The sequence below is a fragment of the Myotis davidii genome, unplaced genomic scaffold (genome assembly GCF_000327345.1).
Source record: "Myotis davidii unplaced genomic scaffold, ASM32734v1 scaffold363, whole genome shotgun sequence".
NCBI classification, from domain to species: domain Eukaryota; kingdom Metazoa; phylum Chordata; class Mammalia; order Chiroptera; family Vespertilionidae; genus Myotis; species Myotis davidii.
Window position 1 is genome coordinate 4363596 of NW_006294069.1, and position 27472 is coordinate 4391067.

General features: G+C 54.6%; 1 protein-coding gene across 9 annotated transcripts in view; it reads left to right on the plus strand.

Moving 5' to 3' along the window:
- Nucleotides 1-27472, plus strand: part of RAP1GAP2 (RAP1 GTPase activating protein 2) — a 193320-nt gene that overhangs the window by 157347 nt on the left and 8501 nt on the right. For all 9 annotated transcript variants that reach the window (XR_435893.2, XM_015566795.1, XM_006768111.2 and 6 more), the window contains 7 exons: nucleotides 5185-5285; nucleotides 7947-8076; nucleotides 10650-10805; nucleotides 15665-15736; nucleotides 16216-16302; nucleotides 17646-17780; nucleotides 26136-26273. Coding sequence is in view for 8 of the 9 variants with exons in the window: in XM_015566795.1 (XP_015422281.1) it covers nucleotides 5185-5285; nucleotides 7947-8076; nucleotides 10650-10805; nucleotides 15665-15736; nucleotides 16216-16302; nucleotides 17646-17780; nucleotides 26136-26273 (819 nt within the window). In the remaining variant the exon portion in view is untranslated. The remainder of the gene's footprint in view (nucleotides 1-5184; nucleotides 5286-7946; nucleotides 8077-10649; nucleotides 10806-15664; nucleotides 15737-16215; nucleotides 16303-17645; nucleotides 17781-26135; nucleotides 26274-27472) is intronic.

The following is a 27472-nucleotide window of genomic DNA, read 5'->3' on the forward strand; positions in this document are numbered from 1 at the left end:
TTAAAAACACTCTAATTAAGTGAAGAGTTTAGGAGCTGAAAAACCAACACAGATAAATCATGTAATGGAAGGGAGATTATTCAGGTAGCCGCTCTGATTGCTTTCACAGACTGCGTTTTTATTTTGCACAGCTCTGCTCACGTAACCCACCTAATTAAAGCTCGTTGCTTGTGAAATTTACCAAAGCAGATCTCATAAAGTGATTACAATCCAATGTTCCAGCAAAGTTATAATCACTGAACGCTAACCATCCACCTCCAAGCAGGAGTCTGTGGTTTATGTACCTGATGCTGTGGAGGCAAGGTGGGGGCGCACAGGGAGTTTTTTTTTTTTTTTTTGAAACTTGGCAGATTGTTATTCTGCAAACCTACGGCCTGGGGACATTTAATGTGAACATTTGTTGTATGAAAGCCCTATGCTGGTCGCAGGGTATAAATAAGCCCCATCTCACTCTTCTGTTTGTCAGGCACTGTGCTAAGCATTGTGGGGGATACAAGTGATGACGAAGACCCCCTCCCTGAGTGCATGGTTAAGCTCAAGGCCAGTACAAAATAAAGATAATGCTCATACCAGGCTGGGGATAAATCTGGAGAGCGCTCTAGCTGAAATGTTTTCCCAGAAGGAGATGTTGTTGTCTGGAACTAGTTGTTCTCCCACACTCGCCTCATAACCTGGGGCCGATGGGATGCTGGGCTAGAGTTGGGATGCCTTCCTGGCACGCTATGAAAGTTTTCTGTGCAGGGCTAGATGGTAAATATTTTAGACTTCATGGGCCTACTGTCTCTGTTGTGGCCACTCAACTCTGCCTCTATAGTGCAAAGGCAGCCAAAGGCAATATGTAAATGAGTTGGCCTGATTGTGTTCCAATAAAATTTTATTTATAAAAACAGGCAGCAGGCCAGACTTGGCCCACAGGGCTAGTTTGCAGGCCTCTGCTAGAGAGTGGTGTGTCCCAAACTTCAGACATTCACAAACCATACTCAGTATCGTTTGTCCCACTCTATGGCACTGTTACAGTTTTTATCACACCTCTACTATCAATTGCCTAATATTTTCTTTAAAAGTTTTTTCAACTGAAATGCATTTATTATTTTTAATATGTTTTTATTGATCTCAGAGAGGAAGGGAGAGGGAGAGAGAGATAGAAACATCAATGAAGAGAGTGAATCATTGATTGACTACTTCATGTATGCCCCCTACTGGGGATTGAGCCCACAATCCCAGTATATGCCCTACCCAGGGATCGAACTGGGACCTCCTGGTTCATAGGTTGACGCTCTACCACTGAGCCGTGCCGGCCGGGCTGAAATGCATTTATTTTGAAAGGAAATTTTTATTTTGATACTCTGGAAAATCAGTATCGTTGTACATGAAATGAAGGTGGTTCTAAGCCAGCCGTGGGCAAACTATGGCCCGCGGGCCGGATCCAGCCCGTTTGAAATGAATAAAACTAAAAAAAAAAAAGACCGTATCCTTTTATGTAATGATGTTTACTTTGAATTTATATTAGTTCACACAAATGCTCCATCCATGCTTTTGTTCCGGCCCTCCGGTCCAGTTTAAGAACCCATTGTGGCCCTCAAGTCAAAAAGTTTGCCCACCCCTGTTCTAAGCAGAAATACTGTAAAAATTAAAAGTTACTGAAGTCTGACTGGATTCTGTTACCCGTTGAAGGGTTGGGACCTGGGCTCAGCTCTTTTTTGTCTAATGTACTCGTTAAGGAGGTGTTAAAGAACCCCTGTTGGAGACTTTCTCCTCCAAGCGGTGGCGCAGACGGGAGTGTCTGTGTCATCTGAGGCTGCTCGTGGCCATCTGTGGATGCCCTCAGCTGTCTGCAGATCCTGCCACTGTGGGAGAGCCTGCTGATCGGTGGGCCACTCAGTGTTTCAAGCCTGTCACAATTGTAGAGCCTACTGCTGTTTTTAGCTTTGCCTTCTATTAAAAAACGTTATTAAACTTCTAGTTTTTAGATATTTGTAGATTTACATGTAGTTGTAAGAAATTTATAGAAAGATCTGTGCAACCTTTACCCAGTTTCCCCCACCAGAAATCCTATTTAAAAAAGAGCTAATATGCTAATTAGACCGGATGGCAGAATGACCTTCCTGAACGACCTTTCAGATGACCTTCCAGAACAACCAGTGGGTGTGGGGTGGGGCCTCAAGGCAGCTGGGGCTGCGAGGGCCTACTCTTGCCTGATTTTCGTTTATTGGGCCTCTAGTGTCTTATAAAACTAATAGGGGCCTGGTGCACAGATTTGTGCACTGGTGGCGTCCCTTGGCCTGGCCTGTGGGGCTCTCTGACATCCCCCGAGGGCTTCCGGATTGTAAGAGGGTGCAGGCAAGGCCAAGGGACCCCACTGGTGCATTGGGCCTCTAGTATGCATATAAGATCTTTGGTTAATCTCTTCCCACTCTCCCCCTTTCTTCCTCTCAATTTCTCTCTGAGATTCATCAGTCTGTTCAATGTTTCCATATCTGTGCATTGAGCATCTGCCCCCTGGTGGTCAGTGTGCATCATAGCTACCGGTTGAATGGTTCTTTGGTTACTCTTCCCCCTTTCTCCCTCTCAATTTCTTTCTGAGATTCATCAGTCTGTTCAATGTTTCCATGCCTGTGGTTTCTGCTCCTGTGTTGAGTGTCTGCCCCCTGGTGGTCAGTGTGGGTCATAGCTACCAGCTGGTTGGCTGGTCGCTTAGTCTTTTATATATATAGACTAGAGGCCTGTTGCACGAAGAGATTCGTGCAATAGGCCTTCCTTTCCCCTGGCTGCTGGCACTGGTTTGCCTCCGGCACCCGGGGCCCAGGCCTTTGCTCTGGCAGGAGCCGGCCCGGGAGCCATGAGGCCTCGCTGCTCCGCCGGCCCCGGAAATGTCAGGCCTCCCTGCTCTACTGGCCCCGGGCCGTCAGGCTTCACTCCACCGCTTGGAGCCTATGTATGCAAATTAACTACCATCTTTGTTGGTGGTGAATTTGCATATCACACTGATTAGCCAATGGGAGGCGTAGCGAAGGTATGGTCAATTTCCATGTTTGTCTCTTATTAGATAGGATAGTGCAATATCACAACTGTGCAATCCATGTGTCTTATTCTGACTTCCCCAGTTTTATATGTACTCATCTGGTGTGTGTGTGTGTGTGTGTGAGTGTATTTCATTCTATATAATTTTATCACATGTTTAGGTTAGACAGTCAAGATACAGAATTCCAGTTCACTTTTTGCTTTTAGGACATCTTGCGTTTCCTTTTTGTAACCATGCCAATCTTCCTCCTGCCTCTTATGCTCCCTTCCCTCTCCAGTCTCTAACTCTTGGCAACTACTAATCTGTTCTCCAATTTCTAAAACTTTGTCCTTTCAAAAATGTTCTCTGAATCGCATCATACAGTATATAAAGTTTTGGGATTGGCTTTTTTCCACTTGGTGAAATTCATCCAAGTGTTGCAGCATGTCAAGAGTTTATTCTTTTTTATGGCTGAGTAGTATTCCATGGTGTGGGTGTACCACAGTCTGTTTAACCATTCACCCACTGACCAAAAGCTGGGTTGTTTCCAGGTTTTGACTATTCTGAATAAAGCTGCTTTGGACATTTGTAGACAGGTTTTTATGAGCATAAGTTTTTAAATTTGTGGGCTAAATGCCCAGCGGTACAATTGCTGGGTTATAAGGTACCTATATGCTTAGTTCTATAAGAAACTGCCAAACTATTTTTGAGAGCGGTTGTTCCATTTTGCATTCCTACCAGCAATATTTGATTGGTCTGTTATCTCCACATCCTTGGCAGCATTGGGTGTTGTTAGTATTTTTTATTTTGTCTGTTCTGGTAGATGTGCAGTGATACCTCGTTATATTTATATCTTATTATTATTATTCTAATTTGCATTTCTCTAATGGCTGATAATGTTGAACATCTTTTCATATGCTTATTTGCCATCTGTATATCCTCTTAGGTGAAATGATTGTCATGTCTTTTGACTATTTTCTTTTTTTTTATTAGCATAGTAATAGAAACTTCAAAAGGAAAGTTAATCACAGTAGACCCTAATCCTTAAAATAGAAAGCAGAAGTAAGAAGAGGATGCTCCAGCGGTATGTGGATTATATCTAAATAAAGTGTACAGTTCAGTTGAATATTCACGGAATGATGCAACTATCACCACTATCTAACTCCATAACATTCCCATCAACCCCAAAGAAAGTCTACATTCATTAGCAGTCACTCTCCATCACCACTCTCTTACCTCTGGGTAACCACCAATCGACTGTCTGTCTCTATGGGTTTCCTGGTCTGGACATTTCATATAAATGGAATCATAACATGCGGCCTTTTGTGTCTGGCGTCTGTCACTTAGCATAATGTTTTCGAGGTTCATCCATGTTGTAGCATGAGTCAGCACTTTACGCCTTTTTATGGCTGAAGGATATTCCATTGTATAGACGTACCACATGTTGTTTATTCATTTGTCAGCTGATGGGCATTTCAGCTGTTTCCATTTTGGGGCTTTTATGAAGAATGCTGCTATTAACGTTCCAATTTTTGTGTGGACTTGTGTTTTTATGTCTCTTCGATATATTGTTAGGAGTGGAATTGTGGGTCTTATGGTAATGCTCTGTTCAGCCTTTTGAGGAACTGCCAGACTTTCCAAAGTGACAGCGCCATTTATATTCCCCCGGCAGCACATGTGGATTCTGATCTTTTTACACTCTCCCCAACACTTGCCTTTCTTTTTGATCCTAGCCATCAGTGCGTGTAAAGTAGTATCTTCTTGTGGTTTTGGTTATGATTGAGTTTTAAGAGTTCTCTCTATATTCTAGGTAGGAGTCCTTGGTCAGAAGTCCAGCTATCAGTTGTCATTTACGGATTGGTTTTTGGCACCCTGTCTAAGAGCTCTTTGCTTCAGCTTTGTGTTTTGGTGTATGGGAGGACGCTCCATTAACTGAGCCCCACCTTTGTACTGACCAGCAGCTTGTGTTTGAAGAGAAAGTCCTCATTAACCAGCCCCCCACATCCAGGTCTGTGAGTGAGCCCCAGTCCTTCCTCCAGGCAAGGACAGAGCCACTGGATGGCGATTGTGGTGGGGAACGGGGAGAAAGAGAGAAAGGGACCAGTAACTGGACAACCACGTTCCTTCCTTTGGCACCAAGAAGTCTCTTTCTAACCCCTGCCCCTGGCCTGTGTGTCTTCCAGACGCTGGAGGAGGAGCTGTTTGGGAACAACGAGGAGAGCCCAGCTTTCAGGGAGTTCTTGGACCTGCTGGGGGACACCATCACCCTGCAGGACTTCAAAGGGTAGGTGCCGGCCACGCGATGGCTCCAGCCCCACGGGTGAGGACTTGGAGGAAGGGCAAGGGGCGACAGCCTAGTTCAGGGAGGGCATGTGAGACTTAAAAACATACACTAGAGCCCAGCTGGTGTGGCTCAGTGGTTGAGCATCGACCTATGAACCAGGAGGTCACAGTTTGATTCCCAGTCAGGATACATGCCCGGGTTGCAGGCTTGATGCAGGAGGCAGCCGATCAATGATTCTCTCTCATCATTGATGTTTCTATCTCTCCCTCTCTCTTGCTCTCTGAAATCAATAAAAATATATACCCCCCCACACACACACACCCCCACAGGAAACACGGGGTTGCGTTTCAGCAAATGATCAACACTCCTTTCCAAGGGGACAGGAGCCCAGGGGATAATCAAGGATGCAGGTTATCTGAAAGGCGTTGACACCGGCCTAGGATGCATGATGAAACTGCTCCCGCTCAGATGCGCTTTCCTAGTTACATTTGGCTCAGACGGAGAGCTTAATGAATCCACCTTCCCTATCACTCACCTGCCAGCATTCAGGGAAGCGGGCCCTGTGCTTAACAATAACCCACAACCGTCGGACCAACTAGCATAGAAGCGGGCCCTGTGCTGTTTGGGGGACATGTTAATCAGCTTAACAATAACCCACAACCGTCGGACCAACTATGTTTGGGGGACATGATCCATTTTAGATCATACACAGGAAGGATGGATAACTAAGAGTTGGTAGAAATACAGTAGCCCACACCCGTAGCCCCCTCCCCCCGGCAGGAATCTATGCCACCGTCCGTGGTTCTCCAAGTGGACAGAAAGCACATGGGAGCTATTGCTTGGAAAACTCTGGACTTCGGTTTTCCTTGGCAAAGGCCACCTTTGGGAGGGACCTTCAGACCTGGCCGGACTGTGCTGTGTGTCACGGCCGGCACGCGGCAGCCCCCGAATTCCCCGCTCCAGCAGCCACGTTAACAGGATCTCCCGACGCGTGTGAGAACCCCCAGGCCTGTCAGGCAGTAGGTGTTCTGGAATCCCTAGGTGTTCTTCCTCGGCTTCCTTCTCTCCTCTTCCTTCCCCTTCCCCCCTCTCCCTCCATCCTCCTTTCCTTCAAGGTCGTCACTGTCCGGCCTCAGTCTCACATGGGTTACAGTTCCGCCTCCATTACTTGGTAGCTCTGTGACTTTGGACACGTGATTTAACCTCTGCGAGCCTCAGTTTCCTCATCTGTAAAAGGGAGGTAGACAGTGCTGACCCCACAGGCTGCTGGGGGTTAAGGCAGATCATCCCGTGAGACATGTGAGCTGGTGCTGAGCAGAGAGGACGCACCACCTCCATTGACCCTGAGGTGCCATCTTTGTAAGGTGCGTCCAGATTTCACAGATGTAAAATGGGAAAGGATGTGTCTTGAATAGATGCAATGAAGTCTGTTAAAACCAGGGAGGACCCAGAGGTCATGTCGTCCCATCCCTTTACTTTTTAAATTTACTTATTTATTTCTGTTAATCCTCACCTGAGGATAGTTTTACATTGACTTTTAGAGAGAGTGGAAGGGGAGGGAAGGAGGGAGGGAAGAGAGAGAAAAAGAGAAAAAGAGAGAGAGAGAGAGAGAGGGAGAGAGAGAGAGAGAGAGAGAGGTGAGAAAGACACATCGATTGGTTGCCTCCCGTATGTACCCTGATGGGGCCGGGGATCAAACCAGCAACCCAGGACCATGTCCTTGACCCGGAATCAATCCCGAGGCCCTCCGGTGCACAGGCCAAAGCTCTAACCACCAGGCCATGCTGGCCAAGTCCTACCCCTTTATTTTACAGAGAAAGGAAATGGGCCCAGAGAGATGAAGGGAAATGCCAAGGCCCTGGGCTGACTTAGGGGCAGAAGCAGGTCTAGAGCCTGGAGCGCCTGACCCCGGCCCGCGTGCTTTCTGCCACGCCGGCCGAGCACGTTTCCTGGACCGTATTGCAGAGCCTGGGGGGACTGATGTCCAGGGTCTATTTGATTTCATCTTCTTAAAGGAACCTGCATCCTCCTCTTCATGCTGAAGAGTGTGATCCGTGGCTAGCAGCCCGTGTCCATAAAGGAAGAAGGGGCAGCTGCCAGAGGCCACCCCGTTCCTTAGCTCCTTTCCCGCCTGTGGTACCTCCAGGCTGGGTGCTGCCGTGTGGGGTCCTGTCCCCACATCGGACGCCGGCTGGCCAGAAGTCAGGCACCTGTCACCTCTTCAGGCTGACTGGAGGCTCCTGTGGGGCTCACCACCACCCAGCAGGATGGCCGGTTTCCTGGGCTTTGGGCCGAGGACTTGGACCTGGCCTTGCAGGGAGCATAGGCTGGTGCGCAGCCTTAGGGGCCACTGGCACCCAGGACAGCACTCATTGGGATTTGTGGGTGGACGGCCTCCCTTCCCACATGACTTACGTTATGGAGGGGACGCAGCCAAAGCTTGGAATTCGTCTTTGTCTTTTCAGTGTGGGTTTCTGGGCGGACGCCAGGGCTCGTCTGCTCAGAAGGGCAGACCCGCCTGCTCTCCCCGCATCACCGTCTCTCAGCCAACCCTCCACGCCCCTTCACCTGCTCCATGTTTTTAGGGAAAGTTGCGCCAAGTTGCCCACTAACCCCCACTCTCTCTCCCCGTGGCACTTGCCCCGTTTTTTGTGCTGACAGTTTCCGAGGAGGCCTGGACGTGACCCACGGACAGACGGGGGTGGAGTCGGTGTACACGATATTTCGGGACAGGGAGATCATGTTTCACGTCTCCACAAAGCTGCCCTTTACCGAGGGAGACGCCCAGCAGGTAACCGGGGGTGGGAGGGATCTGGGAGCCTGGGGCGTGCGAGGTGAGAGTCTTCTGGTCCCACCTACCTGAGGGAGTGCACCCCCTCCCCTTTCACCACCAAGAGGCCGGTCTGTCCAGCGGTGCTGTTCCCCTCACAGCCTGTTCTATCGCACGATCTCACCAACGCAGACAGGACAGCAGGGCTGAGGTTATCCCGCTCTGACCAGGGAGCACTGCAGCTCAGTGTGGTCAAAAGACTGTGTCCCGGTTGCTTGGGGCAGAGCTGGGAGCGGAGCCCAGGGGCCCTGGTCACATGGGGGGTGGTGAAGAGTCCCGACGGGGTCTGCAGATGTCCTTGACGCCAGCTCTGCGATTCGGGGTATGTGATTCTGGGCGAGCGGTTGATCTCGGGCCTCAGTGTTCTCATCTGTAAAATGGGGATAGCGCCATGTATGTCCGAGCGTTGTTGTGAGGATCACACCTGGTTCTGAATGTAGGACCCAGTACGATGCCGGGCGTGCGGCAGGATGCCGGGCGTGCGGCAGGCTTCCTCCCTGACAGCTGTTCGCTACCCAGAAAAGAAAGAAAAGGCCCCACTTCCTGCCCCAGTGCTGTCACTGGTTAGTGCACAAGACACCTCCCCCCCCAGCTTTTCTAGTCTCACAGCCTCGGCTCCCAGGGCTCACAGCACACCTGCCGTGGGCAGGAATCGAGCCCCTCCCTCAACCAGAGAACCTGGAGGGGACCTCGCTCCAAGGGTTTTCCTGCGCACCCTCTCTGTTGCTGCTTCTGATGCTGTGTCCCCGGGGAAGGCCTGGCTTTTTCCTTGTAGAGCCCCGAATCCAGCAGTGGATCTCTGGCTGCTGCACCCCACCCTTTGCCTTCTCAGATTCTAGGAGCATAAGCAGGGAAGGTAGGCCTTTCGCCAGACGCTGACCCATCCGTCTCTGAGGAGGGGATGGGGAGGGAGCACAAATGTAATACTGTAAACAGTGCTCGGCTTCTATGGAAAAAAAAGGAAATTGGCAAATGGGACTGTGATTTGGCTCTAAAATAACTACTGAATGTTCCAGAAACACATGGGACAGGATTCCTTTGTAGCCAAAGTAGGTTTTCTCTGTGTTTCACCCCAGTCTCTGCCCCCTCACGGCCCCTCCCGCCACCCAGCCTGCGGCTGAGGGCCCTTCCCCGCCCGCGTTCAGCCTCACCGGTGTTAAGGGGGAAGTATGTCCAGACTGGCTGTTGGCAAGGACTGAATAAATATTAATTTTCTCTTCCCAAGAAACGAGATGGTGTGTGTAGAATAAGGGAGAGAATTTGTGTAAAAGTGCCCAGCACTGGGCTCAGTATATAGAACTGGGCTCAGTATATAAAACAGGTGCGCATTGTGGCCATCATCTTCCAACAAGAAATTCAAAGTGAAGCTTAGGACCTGCATGCAGTAGGTGCTTAATAAAGGAACAAATGCACAGGCAAGCACCTCGCCAGGACTGGGTGTACAGGAGGGCCTTGTCATTTGAAATCGTGCATGTGGATAGCCCAGCATGGCTCCTGCCGCACAGCAGGTGCGTGGTGACTGAGGTCACCGGTGAAAGCACTGGCCCAGTTTGCGGTACTGAGTCAGGGTTGGATTTCTCTCTCCCCCATGACCTCCACGAAGCCATGTTGCCCCTGTGTCTCTAAGCATGGTTCTGCTCCCCTCTGGTGTAGAATGATCGGCCGCCTCATCCCTGCTCACCCACATTCCCATCAATTGTCCCCCTCTATGACCCCCTCTTCCAGGAAGCCTTCTCAGATTACCCTCAGGTCTCTGACTTTGCCCTCTCCCCTGCCCCCTGCACCCGACAGTGGCGGGCATTTGTGTGCAGGAGCTGGTTCACCGTTTGCAGGCTGGTGGCCTTGTTCCTGTTCTCAGGGAGCGTCACCTGTGTTTGTGTTTCTCCTGAGTCACTTGCAGGCTCTCCCAGGGCAAAACCTGGGCCTCCACTTTGAACTCTTCCCCCCGAGTCCCGAGTGTGAGCTCTGCACACTCTAGAGTTCAGTGAGATGCCTGCTAGTCTCTACCTAACAACTTGGGCACCTTCCCCACTTTTTCCTTTTTGCTGGCTTCTAAAGGTGAAAACGGAAAGCTCCCCGGAGAGCGAGGTCTCCGAGTTCCAGGGTTTATGTATAAAGATAGCATAACGAGGCATTTCCTGTGTAGATCTATTCTGCTTCCAGGATGTTCCCAACTGGCTTATAACAATGGGATGCTTTTTGTTTAGCTCCAGAGAAAGTCTCCTGGGTCTTGCAGGCTCTCCCAGGGCAAAACCTGGGCCTCCACTTTGAACTCTTCCCCCCGAGTCCCGAGTGTGAGCTCTGCACACTCTAGAGTTCAGTGAGATGCCTGCTAGTCTCTACCTAACAACTTGGGCACCTTCCCCACTTTTTCCTTTTTGCTGGCTTCTAAAGGTGAAAACGGAAAGCTCCCTGGAGAGCGAGTTCCAGGGTTTATGTATAAAGATAGCATAACGAGGCATTTCCTGTGTAGATCTATTCTGCTTTCAGGATGTTCCCAACTGGCTTATAACAATGGGATGCTTTTTGTTTAGCTCCAGAGAAAGAGACACATTGGGAATGACATTGTGGCCATCATCTTCCAAGAAGAAAACACACCGTTTGTCCCAGATATGATTGCCTCCAACTTCCTACACGCCTACATCGTGGTGCAGGCCGAGAGCCTGGGCACGGACCCCCCGGCCTACAAGGTGAGGAGAACGTCTCTTGGAGGGCGTGGTGGCCGAGGCGCCTCACCACACTTTCGGATTCAGCGAGACCAGGAAATACCAGTTCCCGGTGGTTCCTCGACCTGGTCTCCAAGGTGCCACTCCTGGCGGTGGTGTAACTGATTTTCCACGGCTCTCAGGTTTCTGGGATTTGGGGGCTCGACTCTTAGTGGGGAGCACCCATCCTCTGAGGTCATCTCATCCATCTGGTCCTCTCCAGGCTCAGCATCATCTAACCGAAGGGTTGAGAGGCCCGGATGCTCCTATTGGGAATCTGGTCACGCCATTGGCAGAACCAGCGGGGAGGAGGAAAACACAGAGAGGACTGTCAGGAAAGGGAGAGGAAGAGGGTGGCAACAAGAAAAGAAAGAAAAGGGGTGTTCATGGTGAGAGGGGTGGGGCGCAGGGGCCTGGGAGACCCTGGCCCCCAGGTGGCCCCTCTGGTTTGGCTCTTCTGGAATAAATGGTTGATGTTAATTTGAAGACTGCTAGGGGGTGGATTATGAGTACGTGGGTCTCAGCCCCCTAACCCAGTGGTCGGCAAACCGCGGCTCGCGAGGACGTTTTTTAGCAAAGGCCAGCTTAGGAGTACCCTAATTAAGTTAATAACAGTGTACCTACCCATATAGTTTAAGTTTAAAAAAATTGGCTCTCAAAAGAAATTTCAATCGTTGTACTGTTGATATTTGGCTCTGTTGACTAATGAGTTTGCCGACCACTGCCCTAACCAATTAGCAGTCTTTCAGAGGAGCTCAAATTCCTCATGGATGCGGGTGAGCCCACCACCTCAGCGGCCCTCACACTGCCCTCTGGTGGCTGAATCACTAACTCTCCCTCTGCCTCTCCACCAGAAATAATCCCCGCCTCTTGGCCATCAGTTTCTCTGCGTCACAGTGTTGGGGGGCATGAGACCCCAGGGAGACAGACTGAAGCAGGGTTTCTAAGTGGATGTCATGTAGCCCTTGAACCCCCTGCAGCTGCGTTCAGAGTGTCGAGTGTACGTGCTTCTGTGCGTTTTCGCTGCGTTTCCTAGGGGGAGAGGCCGCAGCTCAGGTTCTCAGCGGCCTGCCTGCTCCCCACAAGGTTAGGAGCCGCTGTCACAGGGAGAGGGGAAAGCCTGCCATGCTGATGGGAAGCCCTGAGGCCTGGAAACGTTTCCTGTGTCATAACTTGGGCCGGTGCTGGTTCTGGGGGTGTACAAAGCCCTAGCGCCTCGTAGCCGTCTGCATGAAGTATCCGTGTTGCTGGAAGTTTTAGGGAAAATAAAATGATGTGATATACTTGCTATATCAGTACAAAGCCAGACAGATTAAGTGCAGAATTCACATCAACTTTAAAGCCAAGTATGAGGCTTCAAAAAAAATACACCCCTGAAATCAACCAATGAACAAATACATAACCAAACCAACCCCACACCTCTCTGCTGTGGAGGAGAGACGATCTCTTTCATGCCCATGTCCATGTCCATGGCCTCCTGTCACTGAGCGGTTTCAGCCGAAAAGGTAGAGAAGCCGTGGTTTGGGCATCTCCCTGAAGGCTCACTTGCTTTGACCGAAATGGGCGAATAGCTGCTGGATTTGTTGGTGGAAGCAGATTTTATTCACTCAGTGCCTACTGTGTGCCAGGGGTGGGCACATGCAAGTGACCTTCAGAACCAGCCTTCAGGGAAGAGAGAGAAGAGCTACTGCTTGGGATCCCCAAAGAAAGGTGTGTGATGGGCGAGAGGCGGGGAGGCTCCCAGACCCGGCCAGGCAGTCCCGTGCACGTGCATATGCGTGGCTCGTCTTGTCTGCTGGGCCTCTGCTGGCCGAATGGGCCCTCTTGTGGCCGTTTAGCATTTTTAAAGTTTCTGATAGGAAGTGGAGCTCAGTTAACTGGCTTCTCCACTTTCCCAAGAGCTTAGGACAAACAGAGAAAAGTCAGAGGTCCCCACTGGGCACCCCACCTCCAGCTTTGATGCTAGAAGTCTTTACCAAGTCTTCCCAGCCACACCTGCGGTCCAGGTAGAAGCGCTTCCCTGAGAGAGGTGGTGAGGAGCAGGGAGGCAGGACCCCCAGGAAGAGCCGGGCTGGCCCCCCGATGTGGGACCTTGTGCTCCACCTGTCAGGAGAGCGTGGAGGTTGGAAGGCAAGATCTGTGAATGGGGCCAGGGAGGCAGGGGGCAGGGAGGGAGTCCAGCCTTCCAAGGTGCTCCCCAAACCTCCGTGAACCCCAGGTGATGAGCAGACTGAGGAGGACCTGGTCAGGTGCCTCAGGGGCCCAGGGTGGAACGAGACCTTAGCTGACGCTTGCAGGCTTAGGGGCTCTGGAAAAGCAGGTGAAGGTTTCCCTGGGCTCAGAGGTGCCTTGGGAAGCCCCTCAGGGGAGGACAAACAATAGGAGAGGAGGGGAGGGTGAGGTGGGGGGGCATGCAGGAAAGGGCCCAGGCCTAGAGTCTCGGAGCCTGGGGCGCTGGTCCTCTGACTGTGACCGTGGCCAGTCCCTGCTCCCTCTGGGCCTCTGGTTCTGTCTGTGTGGGATGAGGAAGTTGGGCTAGACAACCTCAGCGTTCCTTCCAGCCCTGATGTGGTCGGAAGGGGCAGGGGGAAGTTGAGAAACAGGTGTGTGTGTGAGACGGATAAGAAGTGGTTTGGGGAACTGTGTGGCACCTCAGGTGCCCTTTATTAGGGGCACTTAGTAGGGCAACGGTGGCGTCGCCTTGTCCAGGTCGGCCTGTGGTCGCCAACACTGAGCCGTCGGAGCAGGCGGGAACTTGGCTCCAGAGCCCGGGTGCGCGTCAAGTGTCACATGGGATTGTTTTCCAGACACAAGTTTGGTCCCCATCCTGCCAGGGTGGAAGGGAATGCCAGCCGAGCCATCATCAGGACTCCCTCCCTCCCTCCCTCCTCCTCCTGCCTGAGCCGCCCTGGGCCTGGCCCCTGAAGTCCTGCACAGGCCTCAGGGGTCTTAGGTGAAGCCGATCCTTGGAGAGGGGTCTGCATATGCCCCCTCCGTGGCTCTGGCGACCTGGGCGGTTCTCTGAGGTTTCCAGGCCCCTCGTGGGCGTGAGCCTGCGAGGTTCCCACCTCCTGGCGCATCCTCATTCCTCACAGGCCCTGGCCTCCGTCAGCTTCCCAGCCTTGCAGAGTCTCTGCTCAGCCCCTGCTGGGCGGCCTGCACGGAATTTAGAAAACAGGAAGGTGGAGCTTCTGCTTTCTGCCCAGCAACCCAACCGTCCCCAAGAGGCGGGAGCAACAAAGGCCCGCGCTCTGCTGGAAAGGGGTCAGGAGAGGGAGCACAATGGGGACGGGAGGGGAAGGGCCGTCACAGGAAGGGCCTGTCCCCTCTTTTCTGACGTGGCTGCTGCGGCGGACTTGTCTGTCTGGACACTTGGTGGATTTCAGAACATACACGAAGCCATTTGCCCAGTCAGCACAGTCCACGTGGGACACGCCTGAGAGGGGTGTCCAGGTGGGGAGAGCAAGGGCTAGGCCTGGCCTCCGGCCTTGGCCCGGCCGGCAGCCGGTCAGGAGCCTTCCCACCATCCCCTCCCCAGGTTCTGGCTCTAGGGCTGGAATTCTTGACTTGTGCCATGGCGCATGGAGGGTGGTGTGGGGAACTGCATTTGGCACCTGCAACCAGCCAGAAATCACGTCAGCAGTCCACACCCCGGTCCCTGACTGTGGTCGCTGCCGTGTGGGCCCTGCCGACAGCTTTGAACTTGGTACTGACCAGCCCTCTCCACTCCCTTCCCCTGCGGACCCTTGGCCGGGCCTTTCCTTGGCCGGGCTCTGAGCTGCCTGCTCACCCTGGCTGGCCGACTCGCAGCATCTGCCCTACTTCACAGGCCAGCAGCTGGCGGGGGGCCAGGGCCGTGCTCACGTCAGAGCCGCCCGCCTGGGAGGGGGGAGAGGGCAGATCTCCAGAGAGGCCTGCAGCCTCGTGGGCCCAGGACGGGTGAAACCAGGGCACCTGGGTGCGAGGGGAGATGGAGGTGTGGGGCCTGTCCCAGGCCTGGGCGACCCCACACAGAACATCTGGGGGCTCTCACTCCATTAACTCGTGCCTCGCCAGGCTGGCCAGAGGTGCACACCCACCCAGAGCGTGGTACCCCCTCTGCAGCACACGGCACACCCCGATGCCCTCCACCCCCACTTCCCAGCCCGGGCCGCGCTATTGGTTCAGGCCTCACCCTGACTGCCCGACCCTGTGGGGGGCGGGGGGGATGGTCAGGGCTTCCAGACGCTCACCCGCCCGCTCACCCACCTGCTGCACAGAAGCTCCCAGGAGCTCCCAGCTGCAGATTCCTGGCTCGCCTCGGTGCTGCTGATTCAGGCGTGGGGGGGAGCCCGTGCCATTGGCATTTCTTGTTTAAGCACTTGAGGTGTGGACAGGTTGGGAGCCAGGGCTGAGGTTAGAACCCCAGAGCAGGGTCTGGATTCTCTGTTCTTCTCGGTGGCTCATCCCCTGGGTGCCTTTGGGAGGGTCACTCCATGTCTCTGGGCACCTGCTTCCTCACCAGCGAAAGAGGCTGATAATTCTCACCGCGCCTCCTCTGTGGGCTTCGCACCCCAGCCAGGGCGGCCAGGAGATGCGTCCTGAGTGCTTGCACTGCGTTAGAGGTGGGGTCCCAGGCCCTGTCCACTCCTCTTGCCAGGCTCATGCCTGGCCTCCAGCGGTGCAGACGAACATGTGATCGTGCCATGCCATCCAGCCCACTCCTAGGAGCTCTGCCACGCTGGCCATGGCTCCCAGGGGCAAGGGGAGGAGGGGGCGAGATCTGCCGCGGGAAGTGGGGCTGCCCTGGGGCCTGGGCACGGCACATGGGTCTTCCCTCCTGGCTCACACCAAGGCTGTTTCAGGTCTCAGTCACCGCGCGGGAAGACGTGCCGGCCTTTGGCCCACCTCTGCCCAACCCCCCGGTTTTCCAGAAGGTAAGACGCTCTCCCTTCTGCTCCTCTCACAACCAAACGCCAGGCTCCCACGCCGGAGTGGCAGGGGTTGCAGTGGGGCCAAACCTGGGCGGGGATGTTAGCCGGACCTTTATTCAGCAGGGTTGGGGGGCTTTACTTGGGGTCTCCCCCACCTCTGCTCCTGCTGCCAGCCTGGCCTAACACAGGGTCTCGTTCAGGGAGTTTGAATTTCTGCTGAAAGAAGCGTTTTTATACCAGGAGCCTGGGGCAGAAGTCGCCTCCAGGCACGGGAATGCCACTGTGGGTGTGGAGGATTGGTTTCCCAGGACCTGGGGAGCTGGTTTCCATGTTGGCATCGTAGCAGCTGGGCTTGGCCTGGGCTAGATGTGATCCAATGTCTGAAGGGACTTTTCAGGGGCCCTCCTAGATGCACCCCCCCCCAGGTTGTTCTACCTGCCCATGGTGAGGCTGGGAGAGTCCCAGAACTGCTTGTCTTCCAGGGCCCCGAGTTCAGGGAGTTTCTGCTCACCAAGCTCACCAACGCAGAGAACGCCTGCTGCAAGTCGGACAAGTTCGCGAAACTGGAGGTGAGAACGAGTTTTCTGAGGTCTTCCTCCTGCCTTCCTGTTAGCCAGGCTCTGCCTGGGTCATACAGTAACTCTTCTTGTGGAAACTAAGTCCAAATTTCAGGTCTAGTCAGCCATTCACCAATCGTTTATTGAGCACCTACTGTGTGCCAGGCTCCGTTCTGTTTCCTGGGACACGGGCATAAATGCAACTCAGTTTCTGCTCGTACGGAGTTCGCAGGCTGGTGGGCGGGGCCATGACTAGAGGAAAGATACCGTTTGCCAGCACTGAGCCCTGATGGAGGCTAGAATGGGGGCTGTGACTTAGGATAGTGACTGCCTCTGCCTGTGGGGGTCTAGGGAGTATTCAGGGAAGGCTTCTCGGAGGAGGTGGCCCTTCAGCTGCTGAATCTGGGAATCTGATGAGCCGTTTGCCGGGAGGAAAGAGGGGGGAGGGTTATTCCAGGCATGGGAACAGCACGAGCAAAGAAGAATCAGGGCAGAATCAGAGCATGACTTGGTGAGGGGTTCCAGAGGGTTTGATGTGGCCTGAGGGAAGGACTCCTGGGGGATGGGATGGTGGGGACTCAGCTTGAGACGTAGGTTGGGTCATATCAAGAAGGGATTTGAGCTAGAGGGGATGGGCCCTATTAAAGGACTTAGGCAGAGAGTGATGTTTGCTTTGCATATTCGATGATTACTCTGAGTGGTGGGGAGGGTAGATTGAAAGGGAGGAGGGCGGGAAGGGTGGCCAGTTAGAAGCTATGACAGGAGTTCAAGAGAGACGATGGCAACTTGCTTACCCCAGGCACAGGGGGAATGATTTGGGGAAGACCCGATGGACTTCCGTATTAAGGGCGAGGGGAAGTAGATTGGTGGGGTGGCTCTTAGGCCTTCAGCTGGGCTCTTTGCTGACAGGCGACCACTGGGAGGTAGCTGTGCCAGGGACTGCTGATCTGGAGGTGCCTGCACAGGCTGGGTCACCGAAAGGGCCTGTCCCTGTCTGGGTGTATGGCGCCCCCTGGAGGTTGTACAGATGGCTCTGGAGGAACATCTGGATGGAGAGAAGCAGTGGGCAGTGGTACATGGATGTGGAGCTTGGGGTAGAGAGCTGGGCCGGGCCAGGAGCCAGGTAGAGCTGGCGGGGTGGGGCGGCCCAGCGAGGAGGGGCAGCGGGAAGAGAGCAGGGGGCTGGGCACTGAGCTGTAGTGCCAGTTGCGACATTGGTGAGCGTGAAGCCCATCCTGGCCTTAGCTCACACCGTCACCAAGATGCGCTTGGCCAGAACAGCAGCCCTCAGCCAGGCGGCTGGAGCCCCCTCTGCTCTCAGTGCCTGCTCCACAATCTCCCCCTCCCCCTCCCAGGACCGGACGAGGGCCGCCCTCTTGGACAACCTTCACGACGAGCTCCATGCCCACACACAGGCCATGCTGGGACTCGGCCCGGAAGAGGACAAGTTTGAGAACGGGGGCCACGGGGGATTCCTGGAGTCCTTCAAGGTACGGGCACAGAGCGGCCGCCGACTGCTGTGGCAGGAGGGTCGGGGCAGACAAGGGAAGAGGTCCAAGAGCCACACGATCCTGGCCCCAGAGCTCCAGTGCCAGCCAGATGTGGCAGGACCAGCAGGGGCGCTGCAGGGGTTGGCAGAGGACAGGGACATCAGGAAGTGTGAGTGGTTGGAGCAGCCAACAGTGTCTGCTGCATCCTCACCTGCTTCCTTGACCTGGATCCTCTCTCCTCCTGGCCCGGAGTCTGACAAGTGGGGCTGGGGGAAGAGTTAGCCGGCGAGGAGCCAGTGCAAACCAAGAACACTCCTGCCTCCATCTGCCTCCTCCTGTGTTCAGGGCGCCCAGGGCAGAGTGGCGGCAGCAAGGACACAGGTCTTAGCTGTCGTCAGCAGCTGATGTGGGGTTCCGCAAGGATTTTTCCAGCTGGCAGGGCACTCGAGGACCTGGCCAGGGCCAGTGTGTTGGAGTCAGAGGCAAGTCCCTGTGGACTTTGCAAAGGGAAGAACTTTCTAACCAGAATGAGCTGCTAAAAGAAGTAGTGAGCTCCCTGTCCCTGGGAGTATTCAAGTGGAGCTGGGACAGCCACTTCGCTGGCCTGGCATATAGAAGATTCATTGTCACGTGCTTGCCAAGTGCTTGATGGTCTACACAGCACTTACACCCAGCATCTGATCTGAGCTGGCTGCTACCCTGTGCGGTTGGCAGAATGGGTCTTGTTACTTCCACTCCCACACAAGGGGACAGGATGAGAGGCCACAGGACTGCTCAAAACCTTATACCCACTGCCCGGCCGGCGTGGCTCAGTGGTTGAGTGTTGACCCCTGAACCAGGAGGTCATGGTTCGATTCCTGGTCAGGAGGGCACATGCCCAGGTTGTGGGCTCGGTCCTCAGTAGGGGCCATGCAGGAGGCAAACTATTGATGATTCTCTCTCATCGTTGATGTTTCTATCTCTCTCTCCCTCTCCCTTCCTCTCTGACATCAATAAAAACATATTTTTAAAAAAACACAAAAAAACCTTACACCCGCTCAGAGGTAGCAAAGCCTTGTTTCCAACCCGGGTTTTCTGGTTCTTAGTCAATGGTCTGCTGATGGCCCGCGGCAGAATGATTTATAAAGCTACCGTTTGGGGGACAGTGTGTGGGGTTGGGGTTGGACCTGCCTGTATTAGAATCCCAGCTGTGTGATCCTGGGCACAGTCTTTCAAGTCTCTGAGCTACATGAACAACACAGGGATGATCAACGGGACCCGTGTCTTGGCATTGCTGGGAGAATTCATGGAAATAGTCCGAAGGGGTCGCATGGCCCGGAATACAGTCAATGCCTGGTGAACGTGTGAGCTGTTAGCGTTGTCCTGTAGAGTGAAAGGTTAATACCCATCATCCCTCTAAACCAGTGGTTCTCAACCTTCCTAATGCCACGACCCTTTAATACAGTTCCTCATGTTGTGGTGACCCCCAATTTCATCGTTACAAATTGAACATAATTAAAGCATAGTGATTAATCGCAAAAACAATATGTAATTATATATGTGTTTTCCGATGGTCTTAGGTGACCCCTGTGAAAGGGTCGTTCGGCCCCAAAAGGGGTCGTGACTCACAGGTTGAGAACCGCTGCTCTAAACTCTCACAGCTGCTCCCTATGCCCTGTGCAAGGCTTGGGGTTATGGGTAGAATCACTGATACGCAATTTTAATCATTAGGAGTGTAATTTTGCACGTGAGGAGATGGAATAATTTGTCCCAAGTCACCCAACAGATTCAGGAATGGAAGCTGTGTCTGGCAGATTCCGAAGCGTGTGTTCCCAGTTGCCACATGACACCGCCTCTGGGTCCCAACTCAATTAAGATTCCACCCACCAGCCTGGCCCGGGCAAGCCTGGGGTCGGCCCCCCTGCCAGGCAGCCGCACGAGCGCAGGGCAGGGCCTGCTGGCCCCAAGGGCCAGCTGCCGAGATTCCTCACGCGGGCGCGGGCGGGAGCCGACTGCGTGTCCGGGCTGGTGGGAGATTCCTGGGACATCTGTCTCAGCCCTGATGGACAGTGGCGGCCAGGGTGAAACGGGAGGAGCTGAGATCCAGAGGAAAGGGGTGGGGGAGAAGAGGGACGGGGGAGGGAAGAGGGAGCAGGCAGCTAGCCCGGCAGAGGGAGGGGTGAATGGGAGACCAGGGAACTAGGAACGCCTCTGTGGGCTCCGCCCCACATCCCAGCAAGGGTATCAGATGCTCCCGGCTTCCGTGGCAGATGTCCTTGTCCATGACTCGAGCTGTTGTTGGCCGCAGACATCTAGTGACTTGTTGCTTTCAGTTTTGCAGGTTTCTCTCTGTCTCTTGGAGTTAACAATAGTTTTTTCAGTTTTCAAATATTTCTATAACCTGGGAACTCCCGCAGGCTGTGCACACCGGGCCCACGGTGCCCAGTGGATAAAACGGCCTGGCCTTGACCTCGGGTTGTGGGTCTAAAGGACAGTGACCCAAGGCCATTTCCCAGTCCCCTGCCTCTGAGCCGACTCCGACAGCCTGACTACCGGGGTTCCCAGAGAGGGAGATGCTCCAGGCCTTGTCCATTCCTTGTCTCTGATCCAGAAATCCAGGGAAGTTTTCTTTTCAACCCTAAATCCTCCCCACTGTAGGCTGAAGGCAGTCCCTCCTACCTTCTGCTTCCCGCCTGTGTCTGAGGTGCACTGTGGGGTAAGGGGGGGGGCCGTCACGGTCAGTCGCACAGAGCAAACCTTCCGAGCTCTGCCGAATAGGAGTAGCTTTGTTTCCTCCTCCCGCCGGGACCAGCTCTTTGCCCTGTGCATCCGTTCCGTCGTTGCCTTTGGTGAGTGTCCCCGGCTGTGGTCTGCCCCAGCCCAGGAAACTGTCTTTAGTTTCGCTGTCTCTTCCCAGGCACCTTGGACGGTGCTGTGGTGTCAGAATTATCGGCGTTCCTCTTGGCGTTCCATCTGGACCGCCACGAAGTCCTTCTTGCAAGGAGAGGTGCGTGAAATGATTCCAGGAAGAGAAGTTGCAGGTCCTCTCTCCTTCCTGTCACAGTTCTCGTCCCACAGATGCACAGAAACATAATCGAGAAGTCCCAGGGCTCACAGCGACCCCAGCCACCCATCCCGGCCTCTGTGGCTGCTCCCCCTCCCCTACAGCCCGGGGCCCTTTGTCCCTCTGCCTAGAAGCAGACCCGTCGCTGCCCCAGGCTGTGCTCCGGGCTCCTCACACCACTTAGAGTAGCTCTTCTTCACGTCTGTCCGTCTGGCTTCCGTTCATGGCGGTCGGTTTAGTGTTTTTTCCATGAGAAACAGAACAGTGGGTTCAAGGACGCCTGGACCTGCTTCGGAGGAGCTTGGGGATATTCTCAGGAATCCTCCAGTTCTGCAAACACTGACACATTTTGCATTTTTACTTAGCGGATGATATAAACAAATGTATTTCCAGTTGAGATTAAACTTTTGCAGCAAGACTCACAACCGAAAGACACGAGCAAGTAAGCAGGGGCCAATGCATCCGGGGGCCACCGGTGCTGGGGGTCTGTGGACATAGTCTGGCAAGAATAGTTTTATTTAAAAAACATAGATATTAGTTATTGTTGACATTGTTACAGATGTTCCGCATTCCTCCCCCCATCGCCCTGCTCCACCCAGAATACTTTTCCTTTTCAAGGAGCTGTGTGTTACTCACCTTTGAAAAATATTGATCTCTAAACTGTTGTCCTCAAATGCCGTGCTCAGCCACTGCCCGCTGTTGAAGTTTCTGTTGGTCCCTAATAAAATGGACAGGAAAAGGGGTGCTACTTGATGTATCAACATATGTACACAGAGCCTGTGTGAGCCACATTTTGAGAAACCCTGAGCAACCCCCCGATGACCTCATTATGGAGAAGGGGCATAGAGGGCCGGAGGAGAAGGTCACCACCAGCCCCAGAGCTGGGATGGCGGGGAGCGGAGTGTTGGGTGAATTTCTCCCCGCATCTGCCGGGCTGGCAGCCGATGCACTGGTCTGCTCTGACCCCTAGTGGCCGGAGCACCACTCTGCAGGTAGCTCCCGCAGAGTGCCCGCAGGCTGGGGCCGCTCATGGAGTGGAGCTCTGCTCCGTCTGAAAGGAGACATGGAGGGATATTTCCTACTCCCGCCAGCCTTCCTCCTTTATTTGTGCTGCTCAAGGGGCAGAAGACCCTGTTCCGGACCTCAGATTCTTCCGATTAAGGGGCCGTCACAGCCGGCAAGAAACTAACGTCTTTCTCTCCGTGGGCCCTGCCTCTGTTGCTTACTTGGTACAGATAAGCATGTGTCCCCCTAGTGTTACCCTTGTGCACTGGGTCCCCCAAGTTGAGTTTGTTAGATTGAAACAACTCACAAAACCCATTTGTAAAGAAGCGGGATTTGTGGTCGGCCCAGAGGAGATGCGCTCCCTCTGTGACACTAACTGGTGAGACATACGCAGACGTGAGGGAGTGACTCCATCCGTCTTTTCTCACTCCTGCAAAGGTGCGCCGAGGGCTGGGAAACCGTGGTGAGGAGGGTGGGAGACAGAACTAGAGGTGATCAGCTCGGAGGAGAGCAGCTGAGGACAGACAGGGATAGTGGTGTGACGTATGGAACAGATTAGTCCGTGACGCCAACATCTGGAAACGGTAAGATTCCAGCTTGGTGCACAGAAGATCTTTTCAAAGGCCAGGCTGTTCGTCCCTGAAGGCAGTGAGCAGCCCGTCCCCGGGCAGATGGAAGCGGAGAGGACAAGAACTGTGGCCTGGATGTGCAGGGCCGAGGGGGAGAGGGGCCAGGTGGTCCCCGGAGACCTCCTGATGCCCCGGCAAAGGCTTCGTGGGCCTGTCCTCTTCTCTCCTGCCTCCCTCTTCCCACATCGCCGCCCTCTGTCCTCTCCTTCGCCCTGCACCTGACGCTTCTGACCGATTTGAAAGGCTAGTGTGTCCAGCTCTACATCAGATTGACATGTGACATACGTTAGACCATGTCACTGGGTGATTTTGTCCAAATGGAGCATCGCTGTAGGGTTTCAAGGTGGCCATCATCTCTCTTTTCCCAGTGGTGGGGTGGGGGCAAGATGACCTTGAGTAAGCAGGTGTCAGGCCAGGGAGTTGTCATCCATCGTGTTATCCTCGCGTGGGGCCCATCACCATGCCTGTCTCCGAGAGGCTCACACACTGTGCTGGGAAGAACCAGGAGTCAAGCCCCTCACCTCCCTGGAGTTCCCTGCCAGCCACCGTGTCCTCAGTCTTACCCCACTGACTCAGCAGCACCACGGGCCTTTGGGGAGAAGAGTCCTCCCTAATGTCAGGGAGATCGAAACCACGTGGTTTCTAATCACCCTCAGTCCCTCAACCAGTTGGATTATATGTTCAAGCTGGGCTCCTTGTTGGGATCATTTCGTCTGGAGCCCAGTGTCCTGGGTGTGGTCCTGGTTCCATCTCTTACCTTTGGTGTGACCTCGGCAGTCATTTTCGTTTCAGGACCTTTTCTCTGTGTCTGTCCTCTCTGCGTCTCAGAGCTGGAAGGATGTAGTAAGGTCACGTGCGTGAAGCTCAGTGGACCAGCTGCCATCACACAGGGCTCATGACACACATTTAGTTTTCTCTGCAAAGAGACCGTGAGAAAGCATCCGAACATAAATGATTCATTGACATGTCACAATTGATGACGGTGGTGGTGGCGGCACCAATGGAATGGAATGAGGCTGAGTTGATGGAGCACTTGAGTCATTTGGGGAAACTGTTTATCCAAGGACGCCTCCGAGTGGCGCCACACCTCCCTGCCTTCAGTGTTCTGAGGGCACACGGCTGAATGATCTTTGGGTGGCGGAATGAATGGAAGGTGCTGGCTGTGTATCCATGTTGCGGACACTGTTGCTAGGTGACTCTTCTGTGGTCTAGAAAGAGAGAGAGTTGATGTCCTTCGAGGGGCGTCTTCGGCTCACACAGACCAGGCCCGATGAATGCCGTCAGGGGTACACGGCTGGTGGGCTCCCTGCCTCGTTCAAGGGGAGCTGGCCTCCAGGGCCATCATCTTTGCGGACGGCCCTCCTTCCTGAGTCAGCTCCCTCCCCGGGACAGAAAGGCAGGCAGAGTGCGGTCCTCGGCCACTCCTGAGCTTGGCGAATTCCCGACCGTGGGGAGAGCTCCCGGGGGCCCTGCGATTTGGGTTGGGGGCAGCATTCCCGCTGCTTTCTTGGGACTACCTTTCCGTAGACTCAACGCTTCAAGGGAGGGAAGAGCAGCCGTTCCACGTAGGTGGGCACATGGAGCGCGTAAGCAGACACGTGTGGTTCCGTGTGGGTGTGAACCAGGTGAGGGTGTGGGCTGTGTCCCACGTTTGTCCTTCTGCATCAGTGTTCTGAAGCTGAGGTTCTGAGAATCTCCCGCCCTCAGCTGACTCACGCAGTGAGGAAGATCCACTAGCTCCGTGGTCGGCAAACTGCGGCTCTCGAGCCACATGCAGCTCTTTGGCCCCTTGAGTGTGGCTCTTCCACAAGATACCACATGCGGGCGGGTGTACAGTGCGATTGAAACTTCATGGCCCGTGCGCAGAAGTCGGTTTTCGGCCTGGGCGAGTCTATTTTGAAGAAGTACTGTTGCTATTTGGCTCTGTTGACTAATGAGTTTGCCGACCACTGCGCCAGCTCACTTAACCAGAAGGCCCAGGCGGCTCATGGCTCAGCGTGGTCAGTGGCGGGCAGGTTCCCTCCCCGGGCCCCTCTTCCCTCCCCATCTTGTCAGCTTCGCCCGTAGGCTTGACCGCTCACAGCCCCACGGTGGCTGCTGCGGTCCTAGGTGCAGAGGTGTCACACCTCTTTCGGGAATCGCTGAGATCTTTCCTCAAAGCCCCCAGTGACGTCCCCTCCTGTCCCCCTGGCAAGGGGATGGATGATGTGACTGCCTCAGAGGGCCATGATTTACTCCTCTGTCCTGTGGAGGAAGAGAGGACGTTGGGCCAGACAGCAGCTCTGCCAGCAAGGAGCAGGGGGGATGGCACTTGTGTGTGAGCAACTAGTAATGTCTGCGTCCCTGAGTCTTTGCATGTGGCTCTGAGGCCCTGGGGGCCCGGACAGCTGGTTAACACAGCGGGAGCACCCACAGGCCTGGGCCTTTTCCGTTGCCCTAATTTTAGGGATGTCTTGTTTCCCTGCTACCTGTACACTCCTTGGAGGCAGGGGCTGTGTCTCATATGTCTTTGACTCCCCTCCTGCAATTCTCCCAGCTTCTGGCAGGGCTGGGCACACAGGAAGCACATGACAGATGCTCGCTATTAACAAGAAGAGTAGCCACGTTGGTTGGGTACTTAGTATGTGCCGGGTGCTCTGCTAAGAGCTTTATAGGTGTGGCCACCTGGCCGCATCATCGAGGGACTGAATGAGTGGTCAGAGGGAGTGATGTGGGGTTTGGGGGATCCCAGAGAGAAACTTCCCTTCCTAGAACTCGTGTCATCTTTGAAGGCCTTTGGGACCAGGGAGGATCGTCCACATGGCGGGTGGAAGCCTCTAGGACTTCCCATGTCAGGAAATCCTCCCTCGGGTCCGGGTGGGATCTGTCTGCCTCACTCTAACCATCCCCTTGGGTCAGGTTCCAGAGCAACGCAGGTGGCCTGCAGAGCCCTGCCGAGCAGCCCGAGAGCAGCCAGCGCCTCCCAGCTTGCTCCCTGCTGCGGGCGCGGCAATCTTCATTTTACCTGTTCTCATCCTTGCACGCACTGGGACCGGTGACTATCCTGGCTGTCCCCTCCTGGACACTGCACTGTGTACAGATGGGCCCTTTGTCCTTTGGTGGCCCTAAGTGGGCACAGGGCTCCACGCGGCCTGAGCAGCTCCGGGCCCTCTGAGGCCTCACGCCTGGCGTCTGAGAGTGCATGTCCTGTGTCAGCAGTGGCACCAGCTGCGGGCTCATCGTTAGGTGCTGCGAGTCTGGGAGTGCTCTGGCCACAGGGCATCAACTGCGAACATGTTCCAAGTTATACCAGGCACACCTTGGGGTGACAGCAGAAGGGATACCCAGTGTTTAAATATAGAAGGACGCTTAGTTTTCTGCTGCTGGGACCATGGATTTGTTAAAACTCCAAGCCCCACTCTCCTTCCCCGTCACAGCCTCTGTCCACCTCGCAGGGCCTCTGGGGCGCTGACCCCTCAGACTCCTCTGTCAATGCCCTCCCTCGCCTCTGCCTGCAGAGCGCCACGTGCCCAGAGCATGTGACAGCCCTCTGCAGCCCGTAGTGATTAGCACGTGGGCTGCCGAGAGAAAGAGAGAGAGCGTGTGCGAGAGTGTGCCTGCAGATCCCACTGAGGCAGCGGGGTCATCTGAAGTGGCCTGGCTGCAACTCTCAGGCCCCCCCACCTGCTGTCCCCACAGAGGGCCATCCGCGTGCGCAGCCACTCCATGGAGACCATGGTAACCAGCCAGAAGAAGCCACACAGCGGGGGCCTCCCCGGCAGCCTCAGCGGGGGCATCTCCCACAACAGCGTGGAGGTCACCAAGACCACCTTTTCGGTGAGTGTCTGCAGGCTCTGGGCCCCCCAGGCCGTGGTGGAGGGAGGCGGGATGTGTTCACCCAGGCCTGGGCCAGGCGGTCGGCAGGGCGAGCCGGATCGTGGGGAGGGAAACTGAGCCTCCAGCCAGGCAGCACTTGGGGCCGGGGTCCCGCTCTTTGAGTTTCCTTGACACCCGGGCCTCCTCGGGACCGACCCTGTGCAGTGGCCCTGGGTCCTGGGCCTGTGAGAGGGCCCTCCCTTTGTTATTCCTAACGACAGGTGGCTGCCCCTGCTTGCTGTGCACCGGGCACAGAGCTAAGTAACTCACGGTCCCTGTGACAGCTGTGTGAGGGAGGTGCTGGGTGCTGTCCATTGTACATCCGAGGAAGGGGAGGCCCAGAGAGGTTAGGCAACTTGCTGGAGGTCACCCAGCAAAGCCGAAGAACTGGGCTTCGAGTGCAGGCCGCCCAGATCCTAAGTCTTTGCTCCTAATCACTGTGTACAGTTCCAAGAAAAGAGAGCCTGGCCGGTCCGGGGATTTGGGTCTGGTCAGCTTGTACCAGGAGCCGGCCAGGTGAGGGGGCCAGAGTCCCTCCTTTGATAAAGCAAAGTGGCTGTGGATTTGTGCCCGTTGGGGTTTTCTTGTTTTTTTCTGTCATAGCAGAACATACCCACCACGATCCTGGCAATTGGTATTGTGAATGGTCTTGTGTAATTCATTTGATTCACCAAATAGTGTTTTCATAGCTATTATCTTGTTCCTCCCAGAGGGTCTGTGAGGTGAGCAGGGCAGGGCAGTTCTCTCCAATCTGTGGCTGAGACCGAGGCCCAGAGAATTCGTCCACTTGCCCAAGGTTGCACCGCATGGGAATGGCAAACGCTGGGACCGGCCTGGCTTAGCGGCCTGGCGGGCTCCCATCTCCCGCTTCTCATTCCGCCGCCCTCCGTCCGTCGTCCCCCACACGTGGCAGGAGCAGAGCCACATGCCTGGCAGGCTCCCTCTGCCCGTGGGTGCATGTGGACATCATGCTTGTCCTGCCAGGGGTTTGCGGCGTGACCTTGACAAAATTCCCTCGCCCCTCGCCTCCTCCACATCCTCCTCGGTCAAGCGAGAGGTTGGACCGGGTCGCTCCCAGGACTCTCTCAGCTTGTGGTTCCCAGTCCGTGACCCCCTGAGTCACCCTGTCCTCTCCGTATGTGGGGCTCTCCTTAGGGTGG